This window comes from Monocercomonoides exilis, assembly GCF_001643675.1.
Source record: "Monocercomonoides exilis strain PA203 chromosome Unknown scaffold18-1597598, whole genome shotgun sequence".
In the NCBI taxonomy this organism is placed as follows: domain Eukaryota; phylum Preaxostyla; order Oxymonadida; family Polymastigidae; genus Monocercomonoides; species Monocercomonoides exilis.
In genome coordinates, this window is record NW_027150563.1 from 664,917 (window position 1) to 686,616 (window position 21,700).

General features: G+C 35.2%; 5 protein-coding genes across 5 annotated transcripts; 2 read left to right on the forward strand and 3 right to left on the reverse strand.

Moving 5' to 3' along the window:
* Positions 1 to 1,018: 1,018 nt before the first annotated feature.
* MONOS_15271 (uncharacterized protein) lies at positions 1,019 to 1,324 on the reverse strand (the record flags this gene model as incomplete). The annotated part of the gene is made up of 1 exon (XM_067868136.1): positions 1,019 to 1,324. One exon carries the CDS (start codon positions 1,322 to 1,324, stop codon positions 1,019 to 1,021), a length of 306 nt encoding a protein of 101 aa, XP_067728820.1.
* A 46-nt stretch (positions 1,325 to 1,370) lies between these two features.
* MONOS_15272 (uncharacterized protein) lies at positions 1,371 to 1,745 on the forward strand (the record flags this gene model as incomplete). The annotated part of the gene is made up of 1 exon (XM_067868137.1): positions 1,371 to 1,745. One exon carries the CDS (start codon positions 1,371 to 1,373, stop codon positions 1,743 to 1,745), a length of 375 nt encoding a protein of 124 aa, XP_067728821.1.
* Positions 1,746 to 3,965: 2,220 nt separating this feature from the next.
* Positions 3,966 to 4,721, reverse strand: MONOS_15273 (uncharacterized protein; the record flags this gene model as incomplete). Its single annotated transcript, XM_067868138.1, has 2 exons — positions 3,966 to 4,308; positions 4,393 to 4,721. 2 exons carry the CDS (start codon positions 4,719 to 4,721, stop codon positions 3,966 to 3,968), a joined length of 672 nt encoding a protein of 223 aa, XP_067728822.1.
* Positions 4,722 to 5,535: 814 nt separating this feature from the next.
* On the reverse strand, positions 5,536 to 6,015 carry MONOS_15274 (uncharacterized protein; the record flags this gene model as incomplete). Its single annotated transcript, XM_067868139.1, has 2 exons — positions 5,536 to 5,827; positions 5,936 to 6,015. The coding sequence occupies 2 exons, from the start codon at positions 6,013 to 6,015 to the stop codon at positions 5,536 to 5,538; spliced, it is 372 nt and encodes a 123-aa protein (XP_067728823.1).
* A 2,813-nt stretch (positions 6,016 to 8,828) lies between these two features.
* On the forward strand, positions 8,829 to 11,147 carry MONOS_15275 (uncharacterized protein; the record flags this gene model as incomplete). The annotated part of the gene is made up of 2 exons (XM_067868140.1): positions 8,829 to 10,301; positions 10,551 to 11,147. 2 exons carry the CDS (start codon positions 8,829 to 8,831, stop codon positions 11,145 to 11,147), a joined length of 2,070 nt encoding a protein of 689 aa, XP_067728824.1.
* Positions 11,148 to 21,700: the final 10,553 nt, after the last annotated feature.

The following is a 21,700-nucleotide window of genomic DNA, read 5'->3' on the forward strand; positions in this document are numbered from 1 at the left end:
TGATTTTTTTTTTTTTTTTTTTTTTTTTTTTTTTTTTTTTTTTAAGACTATTGAAAGTGATTGATAATAATTAATGTAATAAACAAACTATAAAATTATTTTGAATTTGAATTCAATTTTATTAATTATTTTATAACCATAATATTTTTATTATCTTTTTTTTTTAATTAAATAAATTAATTAATAAAAGGAAACAGTGAAATCAATTAAAAAATAATAATTGAATTTATTTATGCTTATCCAATGAAACCGAATTTTATTCGGTTGAGTACTTGACTGATTCAATCCTGTTGCTCTATAAATTCTTAATAATAGAGTAACTTGCAGGACTTGGGTCCAGAATCAGTTTCCCAGGTAAATAAATGTTTATTATTATTATTTTTTATAAAAATAAAAGTTTTAAAAATATTCAGTGAATTATTTAAATTTTTGTCGAAATTTTTGTCTAAAATTACGGGTGGAACAAAATTTGGAAAAAGAAAATTTCGTCCCATATATTTTCTTATAGAAAAATCATTCCTTTTTCTTGCTTTTGGTGAAATAGAATTTTTAGATCAAGTTATAAAAAATTGAACCAAAAACAAATAAATAAAACTTCAGAAAAAAACAAAAGTTTCAAAATTTACTGAACAATACCGATAATTGGAAAATAAAGACAAAAAACATTGGAAAAGTTTTGAATTTTATTAAAATTATTATTTTTATGATTTTCAAATTATGATAATAGTTTGTTATTTTTTATTTCTTTGGATTTAACATCACAAAATCGTCATTCCAGCTTTGTAGCTCAGCTTCAACAGCAAAACAAAAGATAGAACTGTGGAAAAGAATATATTTCCAACAATAACAACTGATTCAAATTCGTTATCTCTTTCTATTCTCCTGATTATTTGGCGTTCAAACTTTCTTCTCCATCCTCATTGTTCCTCATCCAAAATTTTCCATTATTGTTTCTTTCACATTCTCATTCCACATACATCCTCTATCGCTCCTTAATCTCCAAAGAAATTCATTCCACTCATACTGCACCTTCTCTTCTTTCTTCTTTTATTTCTTCATTAAATGCCACCTCCCCTGCCCTCTCCCTCTCCCTCGCCAACTGCAACATCACCAACATCGACTCAGCTCCACAAAACCAACAGACTCCCACCAATGGCGGGTGCATCTCATTCGCCTCATCTGCCCCTGCCAACTCGTTTTCAGTGAGTGATTCCACCTTCTCCAGCTGCTCTGTGAGCGAGGATACAAGTTCTGGAGGAAGAGGCGGTGCTCTCATGATCGAGTACAAGGATGATTCGGAAGTGTCATCCACAACCTTTGCCATCACCAATATCGTGTTTTCAGCCAACAAGTCCAGCGTCGGAAGAGATATGTATTTTGTGTGCGAATCATTTGTCGCTTCTGTGAAGGAACCCTTGTTCGCCTTCATGACAAGCATCACTCAGAAAGACAACTCGGTTGTTGGACATAACAGAACAGATGCATTCGGTGATTGGAATGTCGATTTGTTCATATTTCTCGATGGGCATTCAGCTGATAATGAACATGTGGATGGTCATCTTGACATCAAAGCAATACATTGCGAGTTGGAAAAGACTCCCTGCAAGAGCACACAACGCGATGGGTCTTCTGAGGAAGGTGCAGATCGTAAGGCAGAAATCATTTCATCATCTGACTTGTCGGTGAATTTACGTGCAAGTGACGACAAGGTCGAAGAAAGTTGGGGAGATGGCACACAAAATTGAAGAAAACATCTCATATGTGCATTTGATGAAATCGGCATTGCTTGTCGGGCATTTATTCTCTTCTTTCATAGAATTTTCTGTTAAATATGCCTTTTCAAATAAATATGTTTCCCTCATCGTTTCATCTTTGATTGCTCGTTGAAGGCTCGTGACATTGTACATTCTGCCGAATGTCATCCTCATAATCATTCACTCAGAACCTAAATTGCTTTGATTAAATGTTCTTTACATCTGAACCTCTTTCATCTTCCAAATGAAAAAGCCAGAGGTAATCTCCATTTTTTGATGTGCGTTTTCTGATCGGATTTTTTCGACTCGAAATCACATCTATTGTTATTAAAACTTGGCTTCATAATGCAATAGATTGAATATACGTTTTGTGCTTCTGAAAAAAAAAAAAAAGATGACGATTGGCCCTGAATTTGACGGGAGTTGAAGAAATGAGATAATTTTTTGCTAACTTTGTGACTCTGCTGAATTGAACAAAACAAACATTTGACTAAGTCGATGCTCTGATCCAATGCTAAATAAGAAGAAACATAAAAGAAGAAGTTGTAGAGGGCGTTGATGACAATGATGACGAGGATAAAAAAGGATATTCTGCTTTTAATAAAGTTCATTCCTGAAATGAAGTGGATGTGACTGACTATATTGATGATGAAGAGGAGGCGATGGTGATAAAAGGCTCGTTGAAAGTGAAAAGTTGAATGAGAAGAGTCTCAGACAGAGATGAAATATCAAGCAAATAAATTGATATTTTCTTTTCCCTTCCTTTTTTTCTATTTTCTCATGTTCTTTCTTCTTCTTCTTTTTCTTGTTTTCCTTTCTTCTTGCATCTACCATCTCCGGGCTCTTTATCTGTTCTCCTAAGACCATGTCCTTCGCAGTCAGTATTCGTTTCATCTGCTCGTCGGTCTCTTCTCAGTCTATAGTGACTTCTGCTAACTCCAGCTCTGTCAACTTCTTGTTCAGCTCTTTGTTTTGTAATGTTCCTCGATCATCATGTATTTCACTTCCAGCAGAACGGCTCCTAACGCTCTTTACTTTCACAAGCCTCCCAAACACTCTCTTCTCTCTTTCTATTTGCACAAATAAGATTTCTTTCTCGTTTTTAAAGGTTTGTTTCATTCTTTTTTTATTTCTTCTTTTCTGTTATCTCTTTCAGTCTCATCTGCATTTTTATTAATAGAAGCACTTTCATTTTCTTTGAATTCAATTTTCTGAACAATCTTTTGTTTTGTGGGCTGAACTCCCAAGATGTATCTGTTTTCTGCTTCTTTTTAGTGAACTTTCTCTTCTTCCAGTTGAACTTTTCTTGTTATGCTCTCTTTCTGTCCATCAAAAATTCTCCTTTCTTTCGCCAATGGCTTTCACAGACACAGCTTTCAATCTTTTCTCAAGCTGAAACTCATATTTTTCTGTCTCTCTTTCGTCATCTCTAATGAAACTTTCTTTTCCCCTTCTTCTTCTCATTGTTCACCATCTCTTCCTCACCTTCTTAACGGATTCATTATTGATATCCAAACCTCTTGTATCACTTGTTCATGCATTCCTCCTCTTCAGCCGCCCCAATGCAAACGGAAGCTAAATCTTCAACTTCTTCGAAAAATTTACGAAATGTTATTAATCCAACACCGCTTTGCACCTGAGTCACTTCTCTCAAATGAACAAAAAAGGATATTCGAACGCCCAACACACATTTCAATGAATTATACACAGAGAAGTTGCCCATTTCGCACAAAACGTCAGAAACAGGTGATGATAACTTGGCAGCTGAAAGAGGAGTCAGCTCAGGTGATAGAGGTGCCTGTGGAACAAATGTCAGTGACATTTGCGAGGAAGTGTTCGAAGAACAGTGTGCTTTTCCAATGTCAGAAGACTTTTATTACTTGAATAATCCATCGGAGATCCGAAAATACAATTTGAAGGCAATGTGACCTTTCGCTCTTTTCTTTTCTGGCGCATTAGAGAATTTGGAGTTACAAACCTTGCATTTTGAATTTTTTTCTTCGATTGCTCTAACGATATAAGCTGAAGATAGCAAAAGAAGATCTCAATTCCCTTAAGATTCTCAGCATAGTTCTCTTTGTTCTGAAGTTGCAGCTACGTTCCCAAAGGAGGCAGACGAACTGCGCTGCCTTGCTTTTTCGTTACTCCTGTTGGAATAAGCCCTTGAATTCTCTGAATTCCCTGTGATTGCATAGATTTCTGTTGAACTATTCACTGATGAGAATTCAATGGAACTGAAACTGAACAAGAACCAGAAGAAGAGCCAGTAGACGGATTCAACAAGGGAGGAAGAGAAACATTCACTCCGCTAACTTCATTTACATCAGTCATCCTTCTTCCTCCATCACTGATGCTTCGAGTCTCCTTCAGCAGGATCAGGTTCCTTTTGTTCTCTCTTGGTGTTCCTTTCATGGCAGACATCGTTGGAATGAGTTTGAACATCCCAAACGCTTCTCTCTCCTTCTCCTTCTGTAAACCCTTATCGACTGCTCCACTTTTGCTTGTGCTGCTGTCTTTCAGCGCCTGTTTCGTGGCCTCATTGAGCTGAATGCAACTGGTCAATGTTCGCTATTGCAGTGTTAACGCAGCAGCTGCTTAAAGTTGTTCAAAAGGCTGCCTCGCCAGCGCCAACATAAACTGATTCTCTTTGTTTCTCGCTTTTTCCAGGACATGGAAGAACTGCTCAAGTCGAGAGGCTGTCTGAGTGCCCTGCGACTTCGTCATGCGCTCAATGACACTCACTCTCAGTGGCTTCTTGCGGATGCTTGGCTGATGCGGGGCAATTGCCAGTGAGGAGGAAGATGAAGATTGAGAAGGCATCGGAAAAGAAGAAGGAATTCCTTTGATTTTTCCAAGTTGAGAGTGCTGTGTGGAGAGTGAGGCGATGATGGAGTGATCATAAGTATTGCCTGAGTTTGTGTTGGAGGCAACAACATAAGATAAAGAGGATGAAGAAGAAGCATTCATAAAAGATGAACGATGTGTTGAAGGGAAACGATGACACGAAAAAACCTGCTATCCTTCTTAACTTACACCAACACCATTGAAGAAAGAAGACGATGAATAATTCTGATCTGAAATTGAAGAATTTGAGAAGGAGGAAGTGAAAATTGCATCTCTGATGTGGAATTGAAGTGAAGTGTCAACGAATTGTGCAGCTATTAGTGTACGCAGCTCCACAACACACACACATTTCTCTCCTTCTGCAATCTCTCCTCTAATCGGCTGAATCGTCTCAACCTGTGACTTGATAAGCGGATGGCTCTCTTACTAGTCAAACAGGATGCCTCTCTTCTCTCTTCTCTCATTCGCCCTCTTCCGCTGCGCCAGATGCAGTTTCATGCGCGGACACACCTGACATACCAGCCTCTTCTCTATGATCCAACCCTCCATTCTCATAAAGTCAATTCGCTCATGCTGCTTTAAATATTGCTGAGCAGAAAGAGGAAAAAGAGGAGCCTAGAATTGTTGTCGTTTTTACATGTACAAGCGTCTCTGCACCTTCATTCGCGATGAAACCGCCTCCCACCAGCAGAGCTTGCATTACAGTTTCCATGTATGTGATACCTTCTGTCCATCACTTCCTTCTCTTAACTGCTCGTCCTTTCACATTTGCATTCATAACACTCACTGAGCTGTATCTGCTTCCCAGCTTGATCGGAATCCTAACCAAAAGACCTATTTGCATCAGCGAATGGAAGCTCCAGAATATCATCTGCTTCCCATACACAGGAACAATGCCCCTCGTGACATGGCACTCAAACAGAGGGAAATAAGACGCCTATGCATTCAGCCGCTCCACATCAGTCACGTCGAGTCTATAGTCGATGCTAGTCCCACCTTCGTTCCGCAGCACAATGGACTGCATAGGTGCATCCACCTCGCCGATGTGTGCATACTCCAGAAAGTGCATCTCCGTCATCTTTGCACCTCGTCCACTCTTTAATGAAACATGCGCATCAGTTAGACTTAGCGTCTGGTACGCAATCTCCAAAACGTCTAGCTTCCCAGCGGAGCAGCACCCAAATTGAAAGGCATATTCAGCAGATTCCGCAGCAAGCGCATGCCAGCCTCTGTGTAGAGCAGTCCATCGTAGCGATTGAATGTCTCATCTGCGGGTGTGAGCTCGTGTGTAAAAAAAAAAACCATTTTTCATGCAGATAAATGAATGCTCTTTCCACAGAATTGCCTTATCCGCGTTGTAGCGGTGCACATCCACAACAGCCGCAGAGTGAGGATCCCCAGGCCAGTCACCGCACATTATGCTGTTACGTTGAGTTTTGATTGCATTCTTCGCATTTCGTTGGTATCTTGCTCTTCTTTTCGGCTCTGTGACATCATTGAAGGTGTTGGAGAAGAACGCACTGATTGTTACGGATTGTATGTTCCTCTGTTGCAATTGAATTTCTTTGTATAACCATTTCTTTTCTCTTTGTCATTTCAATCACATGTACAACACGGTAAGTGTGCATGTACGAAGTAAAAAGAGGAAAAACACTTTGATTATTATTTATGATTTTGCTGAAATGACTTCGCTTTGTGGCAAAACCGATAGAATAGGTAGAGTAGTTGAAGGAAAAGCAGAAAGAGAAGAAGCAGACGATGATGGCGATAAATCAGCATTGCGTGTTTTCAGAGAAAGGAATAAAGGAGCAGGCAAAGAAGAAGGAGAAAAAGAAGAAAAAGCAGAAGAAATGGAGGTTAAAAATGATGAAAGATTCATCAAATTATTTGACATATACGAAGAACATTTTGGATTGAAAAAGATTAGGAAGAAGAAGCATTAAAGAAGACATGAATAATATTTGAATTTTGCTTATCAAAAAGCAAAGTTCCTTTCCAGAAAAATCTATTTTATTTATAAACCATAAACCCATTTCGAATTTTCATTTTTTAGTTGATCAGGAATTTGCAGAAATGTTTATTTTTTTGTTCATAATGGAATAAATGATATAAAGAAGTGATCAATACATGCAAAAACGATTTCTGAAAATTCCCTTGTTATAAAAATCTTTTTTGATCAATAAGATCAAATCGGACAATTTTCAGAATGATTATTTTTTCAAACATTTTAAAATAATTATTATTAATTTTAAGATTTCTTTTTATGATAAAAATTTTCATGGTTTATTATTTGTGACAATTGAGAAAAGTACTTTTATCAAAAATATATCATTATTTTTTTATAAAAATTGTTCTCAAAATTTGGATTTATTCTTTTGTTGTGATATTTAATATTCTCATACAAATTATTTATAAAAATAAAATATTGATTGAGATGTTTATGCTTTTTTTTAGTTATATAAATGATTATTTAAATAATTTAAAAAAAAATTTCATTTTGTTGTTTGATGTTAATATTATTTTTTAACGATGTGGAAAAGGAAAGAAGGTTATGTCAGTGTTGACTTGTCAGCAAATTTTTGTAGAATAATTTTAAATAATAAAAATTCATTCTTGGAAGCTCATTGAATATTTTATCTGTCAATTTTTTATTGAATAAACATAAAACCAAAAAAATATTAAAAAAAATTATTAAGAAAGTAATGTAAATTCAAACAATAGCATATAAATTTCTAATATCATCAAACCATTATAAAAATACTTTCAAAATAAAAATGTCTTTTTCAAAACCTCAATCAACTCTTAATTCTCGATCCAAAACTCTTTGGAAACAAATTGAACGCATTGGTGGAGATGACGTGGATTCGTTACTTGCTTATTTGTTTTACACTTTCAGGCAATCATCTTCAATAATTAATGATTTACTGAAGTCTTTGAATGGTTTGATTTTCACTTTTTTGTATTGCGTAAAAAAAATATTATTTTCTCTCTCTGTTATTTTTTTTCTTTTTGATTTGTTAATTATTTATTTATTTAAAACAGAATATCACAAAAAGCTGCTGGAAGATCTGTCTGTGGTGAACAACAACGCTTCGTAGCACACTCAGACAACAACGCTGCAAGCGCTTTCCCACAACACATCATTGTCCGATTTACAAGACTATGGATATGATGTGACAGAAGGCAAATTTATTTACGCGAAGCAAACACTCAAAAAGAACCAAGGTTTTATCATTCAGCCTCAAAAACCTCACCTTCCGTCTTGCAAAAGTGGTTTGAATTTATTAATATTTTTTTCGAATAATTCTCTCTGTTTATTAAGGTTTAAATGAACAGGACTGGGAAAAGGGAAACAACTGGATGTTGGCCCATTCCACCGAAGCCTCAACTTCGCTTCAGTCAGCAAAGAAAAAGCAGCGAGCAGAACCGGATTATGCAAGATTTATTGATGAAGCAGCTTGGGAAGAAGAAATAATCACAGAAAACTCTTCTTCAAATAAAAAACAATCTTCTATTTCTTCATCATCTCAACAAAATAAAAATTCAAAAACCATTTCAGAAAAAAATTCTCCTTCTTCAAATTCTTCATCTTCTCAAGCTTTTGATGCTCCAATCAGTACTCCAATAAGGAGAGAAAATGGTTCAATAATAAGAAAAACAAACAAATCACATCATAAACGTCACTCATCTCCTTCACCTAATCCAATTCACAAATTTTTCAAAACAAAGCAATCCTTATCCGCTTCCTCATCTTCCTCATCTTCCTCATCTTTCAAAAAGAAACAAAAAGAAAATATAAATTCTTCTCCTATTGAAGAATCTTCAGCTTCCTTTTTTAACGATGATGTGTGGGTCAGTGATCAATTAGTAGAATATGCCATATAACCCAATCTCATTCCACCTCAAGCATTTCAAAATCTACTTTCATCATTTTCAAAAGACAATGACACTACAACTATTCAACAACAAAGCATTCAATCTTCAAATAATGAAACATCTTTTCTTAGAAATATTTCGGAAAATATTTCAAAAAAGAGTGCTAAAGAAACTTCAATTAAAAATCATTCTCATTCTCAATCTTCTTCAAATTCATTAAATACTTCGAAAACATCATCACAAAAAGCAAAAGGATTACCAAACTTAGGCAACACATGCTATCTGGCCTCTCTTCTTCAATGCCTATCTTCAATCATTTCACAAAAGCCATCTTTACTCAAAAAACAAACAGCTATGAAGAACACATCTTCGCGTGTTATTAGTGTTTGTCAACAATTGGCTAAAGACGGAATATCAGTGCGTTCGTGGGTCCCATCACTGATCAACAAATGGAAAGACTTTTGTGGATATGGCAGCAGACAGCAGCAAAATGTGGCTGAGGCATTTGACAATCTTCACAAACTTCTTCCAAAAGATGAGTTGATTAAAAAGGACAGTTTCAATACTGTTTTAATCACTCATTTCAAATGCCAACAATGCCATAAAGAATCAAATCATTTCAATGAAGCATGCAGTTATGTTATCATCAATTCATACTCTCCTCATAAAGGTTTATCTTCACTTTTTGCAACAGAAATTTTGGATGGAAAAAACAATGTTTATTGCGATGAATACAAGGAAAAATGCTGTGCTGCTCGATGGGAGGAAATGGCTGCATTTCCAGAGGTGCTAGCCCTCTGTCATGAATGCACTGATTCTGCTAGTTCTGCGCCTTCGAGAACGCTTCTAATTGAAACTGATAGCACTAACCAGCGCACGTTCTGCAAAGGGTTTTTAACAGAAAACATTCAACATCTTCAAGAGAGCAATAAGGAAATCATCATATATCATCTCGTTGGGCAAATTCTTTTCAAGCGTTTAGATCTACAGAATGGACATTACATCGCTGTAGTAAAAAGGAAGACAAGAAGTGATGCATTGTGGAATATTTGCAATGATGTAAGTGTTTCTGAATTTGATAAAGATAATTGGAATTCATCATGGAAAGATATTTACTCCCAGTGTTACACTCCTTCACTTTCATTCTATATCAAAGAAAAAACAAAGCCAACACTGTCAACTCTTCAATTTGGTGGTTCATCATCTTCTTCAAAAACATCAAATTTGAACAATTTAAATAACACAACAACAACAACAACAACAACAACAACAACAACAGCATCTTTATCATCTTCATCATCATCATCATTCATCACTCCACTTCATCCAACAACTTCTTGTACTCCACTCTCTTCATCAATAACAACTAACTATGGATTGGAAGCACTGAAAGAAAGAAGAAAGAAAACGGGCATCTTTTCTCTTAATGAAAAGAGATTAATCTTCAAGCCCAAGACAAAATTATGGAAAGAGTTCACAGAAGAAACAAATATCAAAGTTTCTTTATCTCACTTTTACAAACTCACTGCCAACTTCTCCAAAGCGAAAAGGCGCACGGATCTCTGCGGCATGTGCGAGAAACTCAACTATCTTGAAAACAAATTAAAGTCATCACAAAACAAAAACGGACTTTCTTCTGTTGAGTTTCACACTCTTAAACTTCTTCGTCAACATCGTCTTGTTGCAGAAATGCAACGAAAACATTATCAATCGACTGTAGACAATCTGAAAGAAGGAGAAGCAGTCTTCGTCTTCGACTTCAAAGAAAAATGGAAACTTCCTATCAGAAAGAACAAACTTCAACAAGAATTCTTCAACTATCAACAGGTTTCTCAATTCACAATCATCTCTCTTCAAAAAATAAACAATCAATAAACAAAAAGAACTTTCAACTTCTTCTCCGACTGCCTCTCAAATGATCACAGATTTGTTATTGAGTGTCTGGAATCTGTGATCAAAAGGCACTTCTTCTCAGACACTCACACTTTTAAGTTCTTCTGCGATTCGGGCCCACACAACCGAAATCGCTTCCTTCTTCACTTCATCCTCTCTAAACAATCCAAACTTCTCAAAAAGAAAAATACTCAACTCAACTTCTTCGCTGAGCCTCATGGAAAAAATATCTGTGATAGTGAATTTGGTGCATTAGTTAATACTATCGACAATAATCTTTCGACTGAACACATCACCACACTTCATGATTTGATCGACTTCTTCGAAAACAACATGAATGTGTCAACATCTACTTCTTCAACTTCTCAATCAAACATTTTCTCAACATCATCATCAAACTCTTCACCATCTTCAACATCTGTCAATGACTCTGTGCATGAGAGGTTCTTTGAAGAATATGTACCATCTCAACAAATCTCATGGCCATCATTGTCAGTTCCCCACATGAAGGACTACATGTATTTTGAGCGTAAGGGCTCATTTGTCTGCACTTCAACTGTTATATGTCTTCCTCAACGCTCTCTGGTTGCCCTCGAATCGTCGACAATGAAAGAAAAAGTGCAACGAACAAGGAAGTCATTTCACTCTGATATCACATCATCTAACTCTTCTCTTCTTTCTCAATCTTCTCAAGATCTTCTTTCAAGGAGATTTGAGCTTCTTCTTGACTCTTCTTCTTTTAATGAATCTCAAAATTGTTCTTTTGGTGTCCCCTATTAAGAAACTAGTTGTTGTGCATGCTTAGCTGGCACTCTATCGGAAGGGTGCTGGACAAGACTGTTCGTATTAGATATTGCAGCCTCTTGACTGCTTTATCCGGACCTGGATACGACGAACAGCCTCCCAGGTGCACAACAGTTAGAATCCGATTGTTTTCTTGTACTTTTTGTCCCCATAATGTCCATATTTTCAAATTTGTTATTGTCCCGCTCATATTTGTGTTTATCTGGATTCATTAATAGAGAGAGTTGTGAGGGAATTCAATGATCTTTGGGCGAGGTTTTTGGAAGGGAGAGTTGTTGAGAGCGTGAAGTGATGTTTCATCTTTGTGTCTGTCTTTTATCTTTGTTGGATTTGATCTTTTTGAGTCAAAGTTAGAGAAATATCAGAAAGGGAAGAGTGGATGGAAAACAGAGGGAAAATAGACAAATCAGTTTTTGAACTTTTAATATAAGTTTTCTTTTTTGTTTGGAATTGTATTTGATACCTTGAATTTGTTGAAATAGTATAGATTTTTCTTATATTTTTTATTGTTCAAAATTGTTGACATCCAGTTGACATTTGGTGATTGTTTATGATCAAGTGATAGAATTATGTTTTTTTTGAAAGTTATAGAATTTGATTAGAAATTTTCTGACTGTTTTCAATTTTTAAAATGATTAATTTCATGAAGTACTTTTTGTTTATTTATGTCATTTTGATTGGTGAACGATTGTAAATTTTAAATGTATTTTTTTACATTTCATTGATATTTTTTCTATTTCGATTTTGACTCAGATTCGAAAATATTCGGTTTTTTTTTTATCTTGAAATCAATTTCAGTTTTTTTCATATTACTAAAATTAACGTTAAAAGCAATTAATATTTATTGAAGAGAAATTATTTTTTGCAAATAGATCAACAAATAATTAACAGTTTCACAAAAGATCTCAATGATCATAAAAAATTTTCATTACTTGGGAATTTGCAGAAATTGTTATTAACTCAATGAAACACTTCAACATTTTATTGATATTATCTTGTTATATCAAATAAGCATTTCTGTAAATTGCAGATCAACAAAAAAATGAAATTTGAAATGGGATTTTGGAGAAATAAAATATATCAAAATTTTCAAAAAGAAACTTCGTTTTGAGATATAACAAAGTTCTTCAGAGATTCATATTTTCTTCCTTTTCTATTTTTCCTATTGTTTCACGATGTTCTCTTATTGTCCTTCGCTGCACACGCATTTTGTTACAAATATTTCCTTTTTCCCCTCTTCTTCATTATTGAATCAAAAACATTCGTAAAGAGGAACCAGATGTTGCTTATACATATATCAATTGCACTAACAGTTATTTCGAATAATTTTTTCCTACTCCACTGTGTATTTAATCAGACCACCGAAGCCAACCTAAGAATACATGATAATTTAATCCAAACAGTTGTTTACTAATAAATGACAGACAACTTCTTTGAGGCGATCATTATTAATTATCTGTGGATGACAAACTGATGCGAGATTCGATTCAGCTGCAATTCATGCTTTCATTTTTAGGAATGACTGGAGTTAAGATACCCTGAAGCTTTTCTGCATTGTCTGCTTTATATTTGATCTCTATTGTCACCTGTTGCGGTTTACAATAAAAGTTTGCTTTGTAATATTCTCTCAACAACTTTAAAGAAGATATCATTCAGAGTAATTTTGCGGGAGATGAAGAGATCAGAAAAGACATCTTAAAATGAACGAAAAGAACACATCTACGTTTTTCCACGTCAAGTTGTTCAACTAGCTTGCGAAATTGCACAAGAAGAAAAAAAGTCAAAAAGAATGAAGAGTCCATATTCAAGATATAGTTTTAACAAGAGCTCTGAATTACATAAACTATATGTTTGTTGAGCTGTCAACATATACACAGATGCACTTCAGACATCTTTTAATGAGAAAGCGAGCAGAATCATGAAAGCGCACTGGAGAAGTTAGCTGATAGGTCAAATTCATATGTGGAGGCTAAGCGGCAGAATAGCAAAGGAATAAGCTCAATCTTGCAGAACGAATAGGAAACGAAGAAAGATAAGATGAGTTTGAGCAGCTTGACTAACGAGGAGAAAGTGCAGAATAGCGCTGTGTTAATAGTCGTTCTTTATCTATTCAGGAAGCTGACTGAACCTAGACAAGAAGGAAGTCATCGATGCTGAGCAGTTTCTGGATGTGCATCTCTCCCAAAGAGGACGCATATGGTGAACATCGTGAGCTGCCTTATCAACGAGTTCTCAATATGCCTTGTTGACAAGCCGGAGATATTTTTGGAAGCTGCAGCAGCTCCAGACTTTGTCCGAAGCTTTATAAAGTGTCAAACGATGAACATGCATGTCTGCAGAAATGAGTAAAAATTGTTGCATCTAGATTCTTTAAGTGAATTGGACGAAAAAGCCAAAAGAGAGAGGAGAAGGAAGGGTTGGACAGAAAGAAAGGACTGATTGACGGATGGATGTTAAGGAAGCATTTTTTTGGAAGATCTGGTTACAAACGCATGGAACAGAGAAATGCAGTCACGGAACAGGCTTTCAATTCTGGCAGGTGCATCGATTTAACGGAAGGCTTGCGTTAAAAAACAAAAGCCTTTGCGCTTGCAGAATTTATCAATCAATGCTCATAAGTTCTAATGGCAAAAGTATTCTTTCAAAAAAGATCTATCGATGAATATTTAGCGGAAGGAAAAGAATGAGAAAATTGAATTGGAACATCGAATATGACATTGCCTTATTTAAGGTGTATTTTTTTGTTTGATTTTTTCTAATTCCAATTGTTTTTTAATCAATGGTTTTTTCTCTATTAAACTAAATGCATTCAGACTAGCAAGGAATGAAAAAAGATTGCTTTTTGAGCGCTTCTGGAAGGCAGCAGGGTTTGCAGTTGTAAATATTCTTGAAAAGATACAGGATGTTAATTTATATACTTCCATTAACGTGAAGAATAAGAAAAGTGATTTCATTTGATGATTTTAATTTAAAGCTTTTGGAACAAGCAGCCAATGGAGTAGAAACAGTCGCAGCAGCAGAAGCACAAGGAGGAGAAAGAGGAAGAGAAAGGAAATATGAATGAGGATAGCTTTCATTTGAGAGAAGAAGATATTAAGCACACAATTTGTTGTGAGAAACATCTATGACAAGGTTGTTGAGCAAGTCGTTATCAGAGACAGAAACAGAAAAGGAAGATGGATCTGAAAGGTTATCGGGTGAGCTGTGACTGCCAATGCGATTTCTATCTATGTGCTATAATGAGATTACAAAAACGAGGTGTTTCCTTGACGAGGAGCAAGAGCGTTTAATAGGACAGAAGGAAGGCTGAATCGGGCTGAGCATTTTGAGAAAGGATGAATCAGAGAAAGAAAGGAGAACAAAGAAGGAACATATTGAAATACATATTTTATTTCACTAAGCTTGTCGGCAACAATGCCAGGAATGTGAATGAGTGATATGGGTTTTTGAAAAGAAAAAAATATATCTCATTAATTAATATATGTGATCGTTTATTTTTTTTCTTATTTTGTTTTTTATTTCTTTTTATTTGTTTGTATTTTTATTTGCGTATTTGTTCATTTTTTTTTTTTTTTTTTTTTTTTTTTTTTTTTTTGAACATGTTGGGATTGTTAGACTTTGAGATATTCATTCAGTGGATTTTCAGACACGACCATATTGAAGGGAAAAGAAGAGATGGTGCAAAAGCATCTGGGGCAGCGAGATAGAAACGGTTTGAAAAGCAGTGAGAGGAGTATCAGAAGCATATTGCGCCTGCAAAGTGATTAAAAAAACGGGGAATGAGAAAGAGGGAAAGGAGCGGTTGGTGAGAAGGAAAGGCGAAATGGAGATTGGTTGAGAGAAGGGTGTGGGAGGTTACAGGAACATTACAAAAAGCGAGCAGCAGTAACCAGTTACTGGAACAAAAAACTTATTCTTCTTTAAAAAAACGAGCTTGTGAAAGAAAATTGAGGAATGAGGAAGAAAAACGCAGTGTGAAAGGGAAGATATTCGTATCATACAGAACAAAATCATAGAAAAATGAAGGATCAATGAAAGGAGAATGAGAAGAAGAAGAAGAAGAAGAAAGTTATGAGGGAGTAACTGAAGAGAGGACAGAGGAAACTTAAGGCTGGCTGGCAGGGAGAGTGGATATGAATGGATAACAAAAAAAGTATGTGAAGTCAAAAGCAATGCGCGCTTGAATGCTGAGCAGGTTGGACAGCCAAAAAAAAAGATGTTCAATTATCATCAATCTCAACTTTGTTTATTGATTCTTCTTCGTCATTTCCTTCTCCTTCTCCATCTCCGTCTCCATCTCCTTCATCATCATCTTCTTCTTCCTCTTCTTCCTCTTTCTCCTCTTCCTCTTCCTTTTCCTCTTCCTCTTCTTCCTCTTCTTCTTCTTCTTCTTCATATTATAACTTCGTTGTTTTTGTCACTTTTAATATTGTAACTTTTGCGATACAACGAATAAATAATATTTTAATTCATTCATGAAAATATTATGAAACAAAACAACTCTATCTTCTGCTCCTTCAACTTCTTCTTCCTTTCCTTCTTCATCTCCTTCAACAATTTCCACCACAGTCTCCTTCATCTTCATTATTCGGTTGTTTGTTCTGTGTGTCAATAGAAAGAATCTGCAGTTGATGTCTCTCAGCACACGAAGAACAAAGCGAAAACTCCTTCATTGTTGACTCATGTGCTTTGCTTCTTATTTCTCTTCGTATGAATCAGGCTTCGAAGCTTCGCTATCCCTTCCATTTGTTGTTCTGATGGAAAATCAGTCGTGGTTTTATTATGTTCAGTCATTCAAACTATTAAAACAATTAATGAAGAAGGTGTCAGTGAATTTCTTAAGTCATTTTTTAAAATAAGACTCTGTTTTTCCGTCATTCTTTTCTTCATTCTCCCCTTCAAATTTACACAAACACTTCTCCTCCTTCGAATATATCTCTCTTTCGTATCCACCAGACTTCCACTGCTATTCTAACATTTTTCCTCCTCTATCCTTTGGCTGCATCTCATCAAGCACAAGAAAAAAATCCACCGTCCAAATGATCGAAGCTCACTTTCATCTCATTTTCATCAAAGATTGCTTTCAAATAGAATTTGAAGGAACGTTCGCGTCTGCTTATTCTGTGACTTCGTGTGTCTCTATTGCAATGGACAACTTCTTTGTGAATGTTACTCTGCAAAACATAGTGTTAAGATTCTGCCATCATGAATGCGGCGGTGCACAAGTTGTAATTAACATCACACGAAGTCAAAACCAGATAAATTTGAATGTTCAATCTATTTCTTCATCTGCAATGTATTCTGATGAGATTAAAAGCAACAGTTTTTACAGATTTGCTGCTCAGATGAACTCCAAGACTCGACATTGATTGCTATCAGAGCACAGACATTCTGTCCAATCGTAAATGACTTGCCTTTTTCAACTGCAAAAAATTCTGACTTGTCACCTGAAAACGAAAAGGATAATTGTTCTGATGATGATGCGACAGCATTGAATGCAACTCATCTTTAGAAATCTTCTCCATCTTCTTCTTCTTCACCTTTTATCTCTTTTAGCTTCATTTCTCCCTCCATTCCATCCTCTTCTGCTTTCTGACAATCTCACTTCTTTCTTCTTCTCGAACTTCCTTCTCATTTCAATTTCTTCTCCGACAACTTAACTTGCGCTCAACTCTGAATTGCTTTTCCTTTCTCGCAGGGATTTGTGCCTTGTGGCTGGATGGAAATGATATTCTCAGTGTTAAAAATTGCTCCTTCTATGAACGCCAGTGCTCAATGGAAGCTGGGCCGTATAAAAACATGTGGGGATAAGGAAATGAGGTTTTTGTGACGTACAAAATAAAAGGTTGAGGAGGAAATGAGATCGAGAGACATTCGAACTTAGAGAATAGGGAAATTTGGAAAATAAAAGATTAAAAGATAACGAATTGACTAAAGGAAAGGAGCGTTTAAATGTGACATTACAAGACGAAAAGCTGTCTTTTTTTGCTTGAAACTTTGAAATTAGATATTGAAATCAAACATGAAAGAGAGTTTTATCCACTCAGGCAACATGACAACTTTTGGAAGCAAAGTCTTTGTATTTTACAAATCAGTTTCACAAAAGCTCAATTTCAATCAATTTGAACTTCTGCGTTTGACTTCGAATCTTTATGGCTGCTTTTGAGAGGAACGGGGTGTTTGGCTGTGGCGATGCACCTTAATGAAGTGGAGGAGACGAGAGAGTGACAGTTTATTTGGTTAAGCTGATTCTGCAGTTCGAATGGCTGTTGTTTATGTGGACAGCAGTGGCTGTATCAACAGAGCTATTTGTGATCTTGAAGAGTGATTAAAAAGAAATCTGAATGAAGCTCTGATGCATCTGGCGTGTGAGGAGGAGTATTGCAGAGAGATGGAGAAGAGAGAAATAGATAGTGGAAATGAAAAAAGCTGCAAAGGAAGAGGAAGAGAAAAAGAAAAAGAAAGGGAAAGGGAAAGGGAAAGGGAATGAGAAGGTTGGAAGGGGAAAGAAGGCGGATAATAATAAATGTGCAAGAGGAGGAAGCAACAGAGCAAGAAGCATAGAAATAAGAATTGATCAAACGGAATCTTTGATCTGAACGATGAATATGAATATTTCTGATTGTTGCTTTCCATTGCTTCCATTTGAAAAAAGGACGATAACAATAACATCAAATCCAACTCTTCGTCTGTCTTTATCAGCAATATCATCTGCTTGCGCTTTTTCAAAGAATGAAATTATCCAAAAATGTTAACAAAATGAAAATGCAAAAACAGTCGAATTTGGTTTATTCTTTAAAAATACTTTTTCAGCCGTTCGCGATCGAGCCACAAGCACAAAGAAAGATGACAATATTCAATCTCAGGACAAAGTTTGATTTAAATCATTTTTATAAAAATAAACTGTTCTTTTGTTGATTCGTTTGAGAACTTATGCTGCACAATATAAATGGACTGTTTCAGAATGCAGCAAAGTCTGTCAAAAGCTATTCACAAATGAAGCAACTGAATAAATACAAGGAAAAGCAAATGAAATGAAAACCTTACGTTTTCACTATTTATTTCATCTTTATCTTCTTTTCCTCCTTCTTCTTCACCGTTTTCTTCCATTTCTTCATCTTCTTCCTCAACTTCTCTGCCTTGAATGCTGTTTATCGCTCCAGAAGAGAATTGAGAGAGTAGAGAGTAACGAGAGAGAAATCGAAAGAGAAAGAGAAAGAGGTTCAACGGGGGAAAAGCAAAAGGAAAAAGATACACAGAAGAAGAAGAAGAAAAATGGAAGTTACTCAGAGGATTGAGAAGAACAACGTTGCAAGAAGCAGTGGTGAGATTTGTGGAAATGAGATACACGACAGAGCTGTTGGAGTCAGCATCGAACACAAAGATGAGAGAGGCAGTACCAGGGGCGTAGAGGTTGATATGGGAGAGTATGAAAGATAAAGCAGGAAGAGCACAGAAGCAAGAAGCTGAGATTATAATGATAGTCGATCAAAAAAAAATATGGAATATTTCACATCAAAAAAACATTTAAAAATGTGAAAGAAGGAAGAGCAGGTCGATTTAAACAATGAATGAAAGGAGATTGCAGTTTATGAGGATGCAGTTGTTAAGAGGAACATACACTTCTTCCGCCTCAGCCATTGCATATACAAGGGGTGTTTGGGAGGTCAACATTGAAAAGGAGCAGCTTGACAAAAGCAGATAAGCTGAAAGAGAAGCGATAAAAGAGGGACTTTGTTCACAAAGAAGGTTTTACAAAAAAGGCAGAAGAGATGAGAATGGTTATGTGGCAGAAGCTTTTTGAGTTAAAAAAAAGTGAAAATTCCCCAATTTCCTTATATTTATTTATTATTTCATTGCAATTTATTTTAAAATTGTTTGATCAATTTATTTTAATTACTTCTTCAAAGTGTTATTTGCTTTTGCAGAAAAATAAACAGCAAATATTTGTATATCTGATAAATATCTTGTTTTACTATTATCTTTTTAGATGTTAATTTTTAAAAATTGTTCATTTTTTACAAATGTTTTAAGATCTTCAAAATTAATTAAATAATTCTTTTCAATAACATCATAAAACTAATTTTCATATTTAAAAATTGTTGATTTCATATTGTTATTATTGTTTTCATGTTTAAGATACCAGTGAACATTTGTTTTGTGCTTTTTGCTTCGGTTTTGAAATTTTTTGAGTAATAGATTAATTCTTTTTTCAAAATTTGTGATGAAAACAATTGGAAACAAATTAAAATCAACAAATAAATAATTATAATAATAATTTTAGTTATATATTCGTGAGATCATCACTTTCATTTTTCTGGTCAACCCCACCCTTAATGGAAATTTTTCTTATCAAAATTCGTAATTTTTTTTGATGTCAAAAAAAATCACCCATATTGGAATCGAAGCTGACGGACAGCCAGAGCATCATTGATGTAATAAAAGCAGAAATATTGTTATTCCCTCTAAAACAGTTGCATTTGTTTTTTGAAGATGAAAACAGCAAGCTGGGAAATGCTTTTCCAAAAATACTTGATGCAATGTCATTTTACAAAAACTTTCTTGAATTAAACACATTTCGTTCCGATCATTGGCATAATGCAATTGTTAACATTTGGATATATTTGTTCAACTACGCTTTGGAAGGCGAAAGAGGGGATCTTATTGCTCTCGCTTATGCATTAAAACCAGAAGGAAAAAAAAAAAACTTATCAGCGATGACTTTTGTTGTATGTTTTTTAATTCAGAAGACAAGAAAAAAGACAGTTTGCACAAATGTTCAGACATTCTTGTTATTGTTTATTTCTTTTTTCCCCATTTTTGAACTCAATAAACAACATTTCAACTGTTATCAAGGCCGAGTATCATCATCGTCTGTTGACTCATCATCATCGAACAAAGAAACATATGAAGGCAGGAGCTTTTCAGAAGAAAAAGAATCAACCGCTTTTCACTTATTTGTGAGCAGATTTCTAAAAGCTGAATCAATGATTTTGAGCAAAGAATCATCAACTGAGCATGTTTATCCGAGTTCAAACAAACAACAAATTGAGGAAGAACAAAATTCCGTGACATCATCATCGAAGCATATCCAAATAGAAATAGAAGATTTATTATCAATTGTTTCACAATTTGAAAAAAAAGAGGTTCCTTTTTCACATTTACAAGAAGAAGGTATTTTCACAGATAAGGAAAATGCAGCAGATTATTTTGGACTCATCGAGGCAGAGGAGCAATCAGAAAATGACGAATATGATGAAATATTAAATGATGAAGCTTCAATCCTTGTTGAAACAAGATCTTCTCTCATATCTTCTCAAGAAACACTCAGTAAAGAATCAGATAATCATGCAATAGGCGACTTCAACAAAGATGTTTTTCTAATGAATACGAAGATGATGTGATTATTACAGGTTCAAACAAAAAAATTCAAGTCATTCACGAAATTTCAAAGGAGAAGGAGGATCAAGCTGTCGATTCATTAAAGATTTCAACTGAATCAAATTGGTATTTCAGAATATTTATATCATTAAATACATTTATAAATAATTCATTGGGGCAGTTAACTGAGGAAACGAGAGAAAAATTCGCATCGTTATTTAAAATTCACATTCTTACAGCAACTTCAATTGGTATTCTTGAGAGTTTACCGGTGTATTACAGTCATATTGCATTGCTTGGCGAAGCGGAAACAGTTTACACCAACATTTGTTTTTGCATTGCAACATCTCCTTGCAGCGAATCCGCCTGTGAATGACTTTTTTCTAGATTAAAGCGAATTGTCGGTGATCAGAGACATTCGCTTTCCTTTGATTAACTTTATTCGTTGCTTCTTTTGTGAATAACTTTTTCAACTCATTCTTTTTGAAATCAAATAATCATCGTTTGTAATTTTTCACATCATTCAAATGATTGAGTTATTTCATACATCATTTCATGATAATCAAAAATAGAGTTCCTAAAATAACAACTATTATTTTTGCAAAACAAGAACATCTTATTTGACATGAGAATAATTCAGCAGTGTGTGATTATGTGATAAAAAACAATGAGAAGAATAAATAATCGGTCTTATCAAATGCTCTTGATTCATGTTTGTTACAGGCTGATTATTAAACATCATTTAATTACGAATGCTGTTCTAAAGCTGGATAATAAAACTATTGCGCAAAGAAAGATATTAAATGAAGAATTGATGAGAAATACAACAACATGTGAACAAATGGAGATTGTGGCAAAAGTGCTTTAGGTTGCAACGTTGAGGATAATGGATGCAACTCTGTTTCCTGCAGCAATTGCACTGACGGTGTTGGAGGAGCGAGAAGAGGCAGAGGAATGAGAAAGGTGAATGATAAAAAAGGTGTCTTTCTGACAGAAATAAGGTAGTTTACGGAAAGAATCAAACTGAATCTGGCGGAACTACAAAAAGCAAAGCTCCGCTGGTTGTTGAGGTGCATGACTGGCTGGGCCGAGGTTTGTAAAGGAGGAAGCAGATATAACAAAAACATCGGGCTTGCAGCAAACCGCAG